General features: G+C 33.9%; 1 protein-coding gene and 1 pseudogene across 1 annotated transcript; both read right to left on the bottom strand.

Annotated features, from left to right (window-relative positions):
* Nucleotides 1–2,329: 2,329 nt before the first annotated feature.
* Nucleotides 2,330–6,014, bottom strand: LOC148199118 ((+)-neomenthol dehydrogenase-like). Its single transcript, XM_088112186.1, has 5 exons — nucleotides 5,861–6,014; nucleotides 5,472–5,718; nucleotides 4,157–4,216; nucleotides 2,967–3,146; nucleotides 2,330–2,844 (listed from the first exon to the last, which is right to left on the bottom strand). Exons 1-5 carry the CDS (start codon nucleotides 5,875–5,877, stop codon nucleotides 2,455–2,457), a joined length of 894 nt encoding a protein of 297 aa, XP_087968312.1. The 5' UTR covers nucleotides 5,878–6,014; the 3' UTR covers nucleotides 2,330–2,454.
* Nucleotides 6,015–10,108: 4,094 nt separating this feature from the next.
* LOC148199117 ((+)-neomenthol dehydrogenase pseudogene) lies at nucleotides 10,109–11,174 on the bottom strand (annotated as a pseudogene).
* Between the last annotated feature and the right edge of the window lie 818 nt (nucleotides 11,175–11,992).

The raw sequence follows: 11,992 nt of genomic DNA, 5'->3' as shown, positions 1-11,992 counted from the left end.
GGAAGGAGATTTGGAGGTAAGGCGTGAAATTTTACAATATTACTTTTTTTTGCATGAAATTATTGTTGTTTGAGGCAGAATGAGATAATGTTGGAACCAATTTCAATGTATAAGGTGTGTTAATGGAACCGATTCTATATTTTAAGCTTTTTGTATGTTGGTGGATCAATTCTCCAACTTTAGAGATCCTATTTTTCAATTATGTTGTATTGTTTTGAAGGTTTTAGTAATAATAATAATAACAACGGTAATGATAAAAAGATAATTTTATATTTTAATTTATTAAAATATTTATTTTATTTTATTATATTCATTAAATCTTTTACAAATTTTAATGATTTTCAAGTGAACACCTCCTTTTCTCCCTTTAAGGAATTTTGTTATACAAAATAAATAATGAGGGTTTTTGTTATACAAAATAAATCATATATAGGTAGTCAAGTGATGGATTTTAAGGATTTGGGTTTTTGTTTGTTTTTCTCCTATGGGATTAAGCCTTCTATTTTAGCAGATTTCATTATAAGTTTTTGAATTGAGATTCACAAAGAATATAAAATAAAAATCAAACTTAGTATGAAAAATAAAAATTAAGAAATTACATTTAAAGTTTGACTTAATTATTCTATATGCGGCTTATATAACCATAAATGGTATTTATTATTTCATTCAATGAAATGGTGGTGTTGCGATTTGAGCACGCAAAGTTGTCGAAGTCCATGAGAGACATTTACTTTTGATACAAAGAAGAAATCCTTATTTTTCATAAACAAAAGTAAAAATGTTCATACTTGCAAGAAACAATCAAATGTTAAATAATTTTAAATTATACAATTAATGCTTATTAAAATGTTTTAAGCAAAAGAATTTGACAAATATTTAAGGTGTTTTTGTGTGATATGGATGATTTCTCATAAGCCAAATTTTGCATACTTTAGGCCAAAGTATAGTTTGGCTTTACGTTGAAAGGAAACTTCTTCCCATTTTCCTCAAAATAAGTTTTCAAACTTAAAAAATTTACATACAAATTCACCTTCCAAGTGCGACAAATGCGTTGAATCGAAACACCTTTTTATTTCACATAAAAACCTTTTAAGTTATTTCAAAATATTTTAAAATTATACTTTTATAATATTTTAGGTTATAAAAGCCTTTCAATGGTTAAAATTATATTTATATATTTTTTTCACTATTTAAGGATTATAGTTTAAGACATTGATGTTGATACATGGTCATTTTTTTTAAGAAAAGTGATACTACATTGTGTAGTTCAACCATGACTCTGTTATATGGTGATTAGTATTATATTTAAAGAAATTTTAACTTTTAAATTCATTAACGTAATGAAAAATGTCATATATACTTTAAAAACTAATTAGTTTTACTTTATATTAAATTTGCATAGGATTATTGTCAGATATATAAATTAATAGTAAATTCATAATGTAATTAACATATTTTATCATAAAATCACTTAGAATGTACATACATTTTTATTTAATTTATATGAACTATTTTTAAGTATTTATAATTTTAACTAGTTTTAAACTTTTATAATTATTTGTTTACATATCAATCATTTTCATTACATATATATTATTTTCAATTAGTATATTTTTCATATGGGATATTCTACTGTTCATTTTAAACTATGTCTTAAAATATTTATAGTTAAATTTAGAATAAAGTAAGGACATCCTACTTTTAAGCATTTCATTATATTAATTCATGCAATGATTAAAAAATAGTGTAATGTAAATAAATGTATCAAAATTGGATGAATTTTAAAAAAATATTAAAAAGTATTAAACTGAAATTGAATCAGTCGTGTAAGTGATTAAATGTAATAAATATTAAAAGGTTAAAAATTAGGGTTTTAAAATAATTTTTTGAGTGCCCTTTAAAAAAATAGTCTAAGCTAGTGAAAAAACTGTTTCCCAAATACTGTCAATAAGTTCAAACAAAATTTTCAGCTAGTAAAGAATAAAAAATAAAAAAAAGACTGTAAACTAGCTGCAATAACATACATAACACAGTCTAAATTGTTTCTTGATTTGGGAGTTTATCCAAGTGTATGTAAGTTTAAGAACTTACTTTAGGATACCCAGAAAAGAGTAATAGTAGATTAACTTAGTTTCTCCAACAAGAATCATAAACTCATAAGAGTCCAAAGAGTTAACAACAATGAGTATTCATATTGCTCACACTCTGATGAAACGAAAATATTTTGAGCTAAAATTGCGGCACTTGATTGGTGTTAAAAGAAATAAGGCTTTGAAAGCAAGTTGCTACCATCTGGCTTTAGAGGATGTTCGGTTCCTTCATCAATTAGTTAGGGTCATAAATGGTAAGGGCATACCAATTTCTGAAGCAGAGAAGTACAAATATACCATCTTTACAAATTTATAAGCATACAGATAGGTAAGTAAGCCATATATTGGCTTGCAGTAAAGATCGTTAAAGTCTTCCATAAACTGATGCAACTTCACTTCGAGAAAAGAAGAGACCAGAAGGACCTCCATTAGGTAGCAGAGCCAACCTTACTACACTTTCAGCACCTTCATCAACACCAAGATAGCCACTATTGAGGTTGAGATCTGTTTTCACATAGCCAGGGCAAACAGCATTGATCCCCAAAGATGGGTACTTCTTGGCAAGAGCTCTTGTGTAGGCAGTCAAAGCAGCTTTTGAGACGATATATGCAGAAAACGCAGGTGGCCACCCATTGGTTTCTGATGAACCCTCTTTAAAATCATTCAGAAACTTTTTCACAACTTCATCCACGTTTTCTTCTGTTAAGCTTTCAACATCACTTAGGACTCCTCTAGCCCATTCATTTGGTATGCTCTGCATGAACAACAGTATCAAATACATCACAATGATTGAAGAAACAGTAAATAGCAAAAGTTGGCTAGTCAGATTGTAATTCCAGACACAGTAACAAGTTCACGCATATTAGTCACGTATACCTCCAAGTTCCCAAAGGTGGAGGAAACATTAACAATTCTTGGTGAGTCTGACAATTCTAGAAGGGGAATAAATGCTTCACACATTAATTTAGGTCCATAGTAATTTGTTCTAATGCTTGCTTCTGTAGATTCATAATTTTCATAAGAGAATTTTCTCCAATCAACACTGTCAACTTTTTCCTGTAGTCAAAGAGAAGAAAGTTAACCTCTTTCCTTAACGCAAATAAGGGCAAACAACTTCAAATAAGAAAAAGAAGCAGGGCTATTTATAGTTAATATGTCTTTTTCAAGAATAAACCTTTGCAAGAACAAAGATTAAGTTCTACCCACAGAAATTTGAATATAGTAAAAATGTTACCTCAGTTATTTCTTGGAGAAAGAAATGTTTATAACAGACATGACATGACATAGAAACATGCATAAGGGAATATCATTGACCAAAGAAAAATAACTGAGTGGTGGTATGATTAAAATAAAGTATATAAACTGGGAATAACTGATAGGATCTAAGGTAAGAGGATAAAAGTAAGAGGAATTGAGAGAGCAGTTAAGAAAGACGGAAAAATGAGAGAGCGGTTAGGAAAGGCGGGATGGGAGATCTTATATAAATAGAGTTCTATTTATTGTTAGAAGATAGCTAGCCATTTCTTACGTTTTGCAAACATCTTGGATCTTGTTGGGGGGGATTAGGCTCTCGAGTTGTTATACACATTTCCTTTATTTCTCTTGTTTATTTGCTTTGGCGTGAGTGGGTGTTGCGAGAAAAGTTAGATCTCTTACTTAGAAACCTAACAATAACCCTAAACTCTTTATCTAGCTTTAGGGTTAATTCCAATTCCAAATTCTAAGAGTGAGTATATGTTATATTTTGGAAACTTACGTTCGATTATGCACATCATCATGATTAAAAGCTCAACCATTATTGATCTTATGCTAACAAATGTTAGATTATGCTAAAAATTGTCTCGTTTTATAACCCAGTACTGTAGGATATTAGTCCTATCGTCTATGCAAACTAAAAAGCTGCAGACAATACATTTCAGAAAACCATTCACAAACTAGATCAACAGATTAATTATGTCCTAACCTAAGCCTTCAATCAAATTACTATAAATTAATATTTCCTTGTGAACTTTCAGCTTTCAGGTTAAAAGACTAAGGAAATATTATACATGACTAGGAATACATACCCGTGCAGCAGCTATAGCATCATGGTCAACAGTAGTTCCTCTTATTCCAGCATTATTCACCTAATCAGAATTCAAACATTAATCAACATCCATTCCAATTTACAAATAAGTGTGTATATGATAATGGGAAGAAAAATGAACTATACAACAGCATACACAGCAGAAAAACAGTAACATCAGCCCATCTAAGAATTGGTACAGAACAAGTGCTTGTTAACTATAAGTTTCAATCATGAATATGAATATTGATGAAGTCATGAAGCACAATGAACTTCCAAAAATGAGGATCTTGATGCTCCCTGTTCTTAAACAACATAAATGGCCTTATTATTGGGAAAAAGAAAATACACAGTTTTTGTTCTACTAGAAGAAACTAGCATGGTTGATCATATAATAAAACAAAATTGTCTTTCACTTCTTAAAGAGAGGATCCAAATCACCACAAATGATCAAAAGATCAATTTTTTTAGTTTGATTTTTTGAAATTGATTTTAAGCATTCAAAAAAAATGCAGGGTTAGTCTATATACAGAGGGTGTGATCCTTTCCAGGACCCTGTCATAAGGGGAGCTTTATACCACCATTTAGCCCCGCTTTTCATAGTGAAGGTGCAAGCACCAAAATAGGGTAGGGAAAAATGTCACCCAGTAAAAGACTGAACCTTTCACATTATCACTCCTAAATCCAGGTCTTAAGAGATGGGCTGTGCTACTTTAGCTAAGATATCCCTCTTTGATCCGGTTTTTACTATTTAAAATGAAGACAGAGAGTTTCTTTCTTGACATAAAAGACAGAAAGTTAAAGACATGTTTTTTCTTTTATTATTTCTTATTTTCATTTTCTGTCTTCACTTCCCAATTATAAAAGTTTATTATTGTCAATCTGCTTCCTGCTTTTAAATTTTGTACAGAAGCACACTGAAAACAACTTTTGGGGCAAAACAAAATGACCAGAATACGGATTTGATTTTCTTTACCAAAAACTACAACATTAATAACCTTTTTCTCCTTCACGGCTTGGCTTATGTAGAGGATGCAGTTATATCCTTGATTTAGAAATTAAGGATTAAAATTGTAACAAAATATCAGTTCATGTATCACAAATTATGCAGATGTTATAATTTAAACTGTTAATTTTCACATCAATAGCTGAAACTGTACTTCATCCTCCAAACTTCACCAACTCATTGCATAAACATCAAATTCAAACCCTTCTTCACAATGTTACTATCTTAATCAGTTCTCTTTGTAACACACAGGATCAACAAGAAAAAAGAAAGTGGAAACATATAATAAGATGCTAAAACTTAATCATACTAAGATATCAAGTTTCCCAAACTGGGTTTTGATGAAATTCGCAAGGGATTCAATGCTTTTAGGGTCGGTCACATCAAGCTGATGAAACACCACTTGGTCAGAAACACCAAACTCTTTCAGTTTTTCAACAGCTTCAATACCCCTTTTCTCATCCCTTGCCGTTAGCACCACAGTGACACCATTAGAAAGCAATTGCTTGCAAATCTCAAATCCTATTCCTTTGTTTGCTCCTGTGACAACTGCGCACCTGTAACATAAATCAATCCAACAAAATTATGGAAAAATAAGCACTTACATATCTTTGTTATTCTATGATTGATTAAAATTTGGGCACCATATAATATGCGGTGCCAAATGGGCACCATTATGAGAGTTGAAGAAACGTGTACCTTTTTGCTGCTGCCATTGGTGATGCAAGAAATCTTTGTGAGCTTTTTGAAATTTAACATCAGTTTTTAAGAGGTTAGTTCACCTGCTCTGTTTTTTGATGTGAACGTTTTCCACAACTTCTACATAGGATATATTTCTGGACTTTTGACCTTAGTATTGGGAACAAAAGTCACCATTTATTTATTATTTTTTAAGAATTTAATATGTTTACTTGTGTTAAATATAGTGAAGAAGATTAGGAGAAATCTCCCTTGTGTTTAGCATACACATAGGGTAGTTTATTTATAATGTAAGATAAGGGTTAAACCCTAAATACAGAATGGGCTAAGCCCAATTAACAGAAACACACAACTTAACATCTAACACTCCCCCTCAAGCTGGAGCATATAAATCATATGTTCCAAGCTTGTTACAAAGATAGTCAATTCTAGGTCCTCGTAAGGACTTGGTGAATATGTCTGCCAACTGGTTGCTTGAGTTAACGAACTCAGTCTTGATATCTCCGGATATGATTTTTTCTCTAATAAAATGACAATCAACTTCAATGTGCTTGGTTCTCTCATGGAAGACAGGGTTAGAGCTAATATGAAGAGCAGCTTGATTATCACATATAAGTGTCATGTGAGTGGCATCTCCAAATTTCAATTCATTAAGTAATTGTTTAAGCCACACAAGCTCGCAAGTAGCAGATGCCATAGCTCTATATTCTGCTTCTGCGCTGGACCTTGCCACAACACTTTGCTTCTTACTTTTCCAAGATATCAGGTTGCCACCAATAGAGACACAATATCCAGAAGTAGACCTCCTATCAGAAGGGGAACCAGCCCAATCAGCATCTGAATAGCAAACGATTTTTGTATCGTTGTTAGGGCCATATAGCAAACCTTTTCCAGGTGATCTTTTAATATACTTCAGTATGCGAACAACTGCATCCCAATGGTCTTCACATGGGGAGTTTAGAAATTGACTCACCACACTAACTGCGAAGGAAATGTCAGGACGCGTAACAGTAAGATAGTTTAATTTACCAACTAATCTTCTGTACCGTTCAGGATTTGAGAAAGGCTCCCCCTGATTTGGTAAGAGTTTGATGTTAGGGTCCATAGGTGTCTCAACAGATTTACAGTTCATTAACCATGTTTCCTCCAAGATGTCTAACGCATACTTCCTCTGAGATATGACAATACCATCATTGGATTGTGCTACTTCAATACCCAAAAAGTACCGGAGTTTGCCAAGATCTTTGGTTTGAAAATGATGACAAAGGTATTGTTTCATCTGAGAGATGCCGAGATAGTCACTTCCTGTGAGAACAATATCATCAACATACACTATTAAGTAAATACATCCAGCACTTGAGTGGCGATAGAACACTGAATGATCCGCTTCACTGCGAGACATACCAAATTGTTGAACAACACAGTTGAATTTACCAAACCAGGCCCGAGGAGATTGTTTTAGGCCATATAAGGATTTGCGAAGACGACATACCAATCCAGATGACTCCCCCTGAGCAACAAAGCCAGGCGGTTGCTCCATATAAATTTCTTCATGCAAATCACCATTTAGGAAAGCATTTTTGACATCAAGTTGGTAAAGAGGCCATTGTCGAAGAGCGGCCATGGCAATGAATAGGCGAACAGAGGTCATTTTTGCCACTGGAGAAAAAGTATCACCATAATCCAAACCAAAAAACTGTGTGTAGCCTTTGGCAACCAGTCGAGCTTTCAGACGTTCAATGTCGAGCTTTCAGACGATCAATTGTGCCATCAGGGCCAACCTTGATAGCATACACCCACCTGCAACCAACAACAGACTTTCCAGATGGTAATTGGACAAGCTCCCAAGTTCCACTTTTCTGTAAAGCACTTAATTCATCCAGCATAGCTTGACGCCAGCCAGGATGACTTAAGGCATCACCCACAAATTTAGGAATTGACACAGAAGAAATGGATGAGAGACAAGTGTAAAAGGATGGAGATAATCTGTGGTAACTAAGAACAGTATAATGGGGGGAAGGGTTACGGGTAAAGCGTATACCTTTATGGAGGGCAATAGGCAAGTCAGACTCATTTGCTGGAGCCGGAGGAGACATAGGAGGCAGCACTGGAAGTGAGTCATGAGGGAGACAATTGCGACGACTATAAACCTGAAGGGGTGGTGGTGAAGGACGATCCTGTGGTGAAGGAGAGTCTAAAGAAGGAGACAAAATGGGTGGAGCATCACCAGGAGGATCACAGATAAGAGGAATATCAACAGTAACAGGGAGAGGTACAAAACTAGAAGATAAATGTGTAAAGTAAAAAGAAGATTCATCAAAAGTGACATCAGCAGAGATAAAATGATGATTGAGGGAAGGGGAAAAACACTTATAGCCCTTTTGTGACCATGGAAATCCTAAGAAGACACATTTGTGAGACCTAGGAGATAACTTATCAAGACCAGGACTAAAATCATGAACAAAACATGTAGACCCAAAAACTCTAAGAGGTAATGGATGTAGAGGGTCTTGAGGAAATAATATAGAATGAGGGATTTTGTTTGCTAGGACGGAAGATGGCATGCGGTTGATAAGATAACATGCCGTGAGAACAGCATCACCCCAAAAACATGAGGGTACTTGACCATGAATGAGAAGGGTACAAGTTGTTTCAATAAGGTGTCTATTCTTGCGCTCAGCCACCCCATTTTGTTGAGGGGTATAAGCACATGAGGTTTGGTGAAGAATGCCATGAGAAGCCATAAAATGTTTAAACTGTTGAGAAAGGTATTCACGGCCATTATCACTACGTAAAGTGCGAATAGAAACCCCAAACTGAGTTTTTATTTCATTGAAAAAAGTTTGAAAAATAGAAAACAACTCAGAACGATTCTTCATGAGAAACAACCAAGTACATCTGGAATAGTCATCAATGAAGGTAACAAAATACTGAAATCCTAAAGTTGACTTAACACGACTAGGTCCCCAAATATCAGAATGAACCAATGAAAAGGGGGATGACGCTCGTTGTGAAACACTACGAGGAAAGGAACTACGAGTATGTTTACCTAACTGACAAGACTCACACGACAAACTTGATAATTTGGACAGACTCGGAACAAGTTGCTGCAGTTTGGCAAGACTGGGATGACCTAACTGAGCATGAAGAAGGGATGGTGACTCCATGATTACGCCAGCATGTGGAGAAGGGCTGAGATGATATAGGCCATGAGACTCACATCCTGTGCCAATCATGTGTTTCGAACTCCGGTCCTGCAACCAAACAGAATCTTTGGTAAATGAAATAACACAATTAAGGGAACGAGTTAGACGACTTACGGACAATAAGTTAAAAGGAGACCCAGGGACATAAAGTACATTATCAATGGATATGGACGGAAAAATATGAACAGTACCAATACCATGAGATGAGACTCGAGACCCATCAGCCATCGTTACCGAGGGTAGATTAACCGGACATGACAAGGAAGAAAACAAGGACTTGTTACCAGTGATATGATCGGTGGCACCTGAGTCAAGGACCCAAGATCCGAGAGAGTGAGTCAGACCGACAAAAGGAGTACCTGTGCGTGTAACAGAAGCAGATGTAGTGGAACTAGAGTGCTGACGGTCCTCATACTATCTGAAAAATTCCTGAAAGAGTATACAACTTAACAGAAACACACAACATAACATCTAACAACTTGAAACAAATAGTTTCTTGTGAATAAATACTAGACATTAATTTACTTAGATTTCATACAAATGCACAGATCTATAAAATGCGTGATGTTTTATTTTTCATCATTAATCACTCAATCTATATAAAGTATATAACAATTATTGGATTACAAAGTGCCAAAAATTCATATTTGTTAGACTCTTGAACTTCATCAAAAGCGGAGAACTTGTTTTCCCCATAACTATGTTTGCAAGGTCAAACTCACAGTAATTGCAGTCACTTCATCAACTGCTAAATGGTTCCTTAGGAATAATAACTTAATAATGAAATTCTATGAAGAAGTTGTTCCGGATTAATTCCACTATCTGGTGTGTATTGAAGAAAACTGTAAGACACATAAAAGCATGAAGGCGTAAAAAATGTATTCCTCAAACATGCTGCAAACTGCTTGCAGAAACAGAACCAATATAAATTTGGTGCAGAAAATAGCCTTAATGTAGACTCTGCATAGAACTAAGTCAATGTTTTCATGATTATCTACTTACTTATTCAGAATCTTTTGCTAAATAAATGGATATTCAATGATCAAAAGGGTATTGCTTCACCCTGATAAAAGAAGCAAACAGAAGGAAGATTATTTGGCAACAGTGCCAACATTACAGGAGTTTCAGAACCTTCATCAATGCTTAATATTCCAGTGTTGTTGTTCATATAAGTCTTGACAAAGCCAGGGCTCAAAGAGTTTATATGAAAATATGGAATTTTCTTGGCCATAATTCTTGTGTAAGCATTCAAAGCTGCTTTTGACATTGTATATGCAGGAGCAAAAGCTGGCCAACCCTTGATTTCCAATGATCCCTCTTTGAAATCTTTCTTAAACTCTTTGAGTACCATATCTATTTTTTCTCTTGTAAGGTTTTCAATGTCACTGAACACTGTTCTATTCCACTCACTAGATATGTTCTGAAACAGTCATAGAACAAAAATAATGAACTATCTTAACATGCTCTATCATATGTCACTTTACATTTTGTATTCTATTTACTTAAAGAACAAAAAAAAATTAAATATAAGATTACTTCAATAAATTTGTTTTCTGTAGAAGAGCTGCAATGTACCTTCAAGAGACCTGGTCTTGAGGAAATATTGATAATTCTTGGTGAAGTAGACAACTGTAGAAGGGGAATAAGAGCTTCAGTTATCCTTTCCACACCATAGAAGTTTGTTTCCACACATTGTTCAACTAACTCATAAGTTCCATACCCTACTTCACTCCAATCAACATTTTCATCATTTCTCTACAACAAATCTGACATTTATAATTAGTTTCTTCTCCATTACAGTACCCGGAGACCTAATATATGGAATATACCTACAGTGTATATGGCTCTATAACAAGGAAATGAACACATAAGTTGTTGATATTGAGTAATGAGGAGAGTGATTTTAATCTAGCTAGCTAATTCAGAAATATATTATACTTGACTTTAGAGTACAACATTTAATAGTTTGATGCAGAATATGAGTAGATAGATTAATAAAAAGAAATTGTATTAAATAAGAAAAAGAATAAGAAGCAAACAAACCATTCTAAGTAAAGCGTCACCATCTAATAATTTACCCCAGTAACAACTACATTATTCACCTGCATCAGTACCCTTAGTGATACATTATTCTAACTCTAAAATGAACTTTAAATTTAGGGTTGACTATTAAGAAATAGACTTTAAACTTAACTCAATCCCATAAAATTAGCTTGTAAGCTGAGATTTGCATCTATTTATATAGTGTAAATTAACCTTATCATGTGGGACTTCCAACACACTGTTCACAGCAAGACATATACATCTCGAGCATGAGATTAATATTAATGGATGATCTGATAGCAAATGGAACAATAGATTCAACAAATAACAAACTTTGATAAGATAGGCTCTAACTCATGACTCTAATATATGTTAAGAGATGGACTTTAACAACTTAAACCCACAAAACCAGTTTGTAAGATGAGATTTGCACTCACTTGTATAGTGTACATTTTCTTTATCTTTAGTCGATATAAAATTTTCAACACTGACAGATATCATTATATCATTTTATGGATTTACAACATTTCAAATTGTATAACTCAATATCTCTATGTGTTACACCAATAAGAATCAAAACTAATTTAGAAAGAAAAATAAGCAATTATGGTTCATACCAAGATATCAAGTTTCCCAAATTTGGCTTTTGATGAAATGAGCTATGGTAGCAACACTGGCAGGGTCATCCACATCAAGCTTATGAAAAACCAAAAGGTATGAGAGACCAAACTCTTTCAGTGTTTCAACTGTTTTTTGTTAAGGAGTGGACTTTAAGCCTAACTCAACCCTACAAAAATGACCTCTGTTCGCCTCTTCATTGCCATGGCCGCTCTTCGCCAATGGCCTCTTTACCAACTTGATGTCAAAAATGCTTTCCTCAATG

The sequence above is a fragment of the Vigna umbellata genome, chromosome 4 (assembly GCF_029865625.1).
Source record: "Vigna umbellata cultivar VRB3 chromosome 4, Vumbellata_1.0, whole genome shotgun sequence".
In the NCBI taxonomy this organism is placed as follows: Eukaryota; Viridiplantae; Streptophyta; class Magnoliopsida; order Fabales; family Fabaceae; genus Vigna; species Vigna umbellata.
Note: the sequence above shows the minus strand (reverse complement) of the source record. Positions and strands in the feature narration are given on the sequence as shown.

Coding starts and splice junctions, on each gene's coding strand:
- LOC148199118 (XM_088112186.1), bottom strand. Junction 3,147..4,156: donor ATGCTATAGCTGCTGCACGG/GTATGTATTCCT, acceptor CTTTGACTACAG/GAAAAAGTTGACAGTGTTGA. Junction 2,845..2,966: donor CCACCTTTGGGAACTTGGAG/GTATACGTGACT, acceptor TTGTTCATGCAG/AGCATACCAAATGAATGGGC.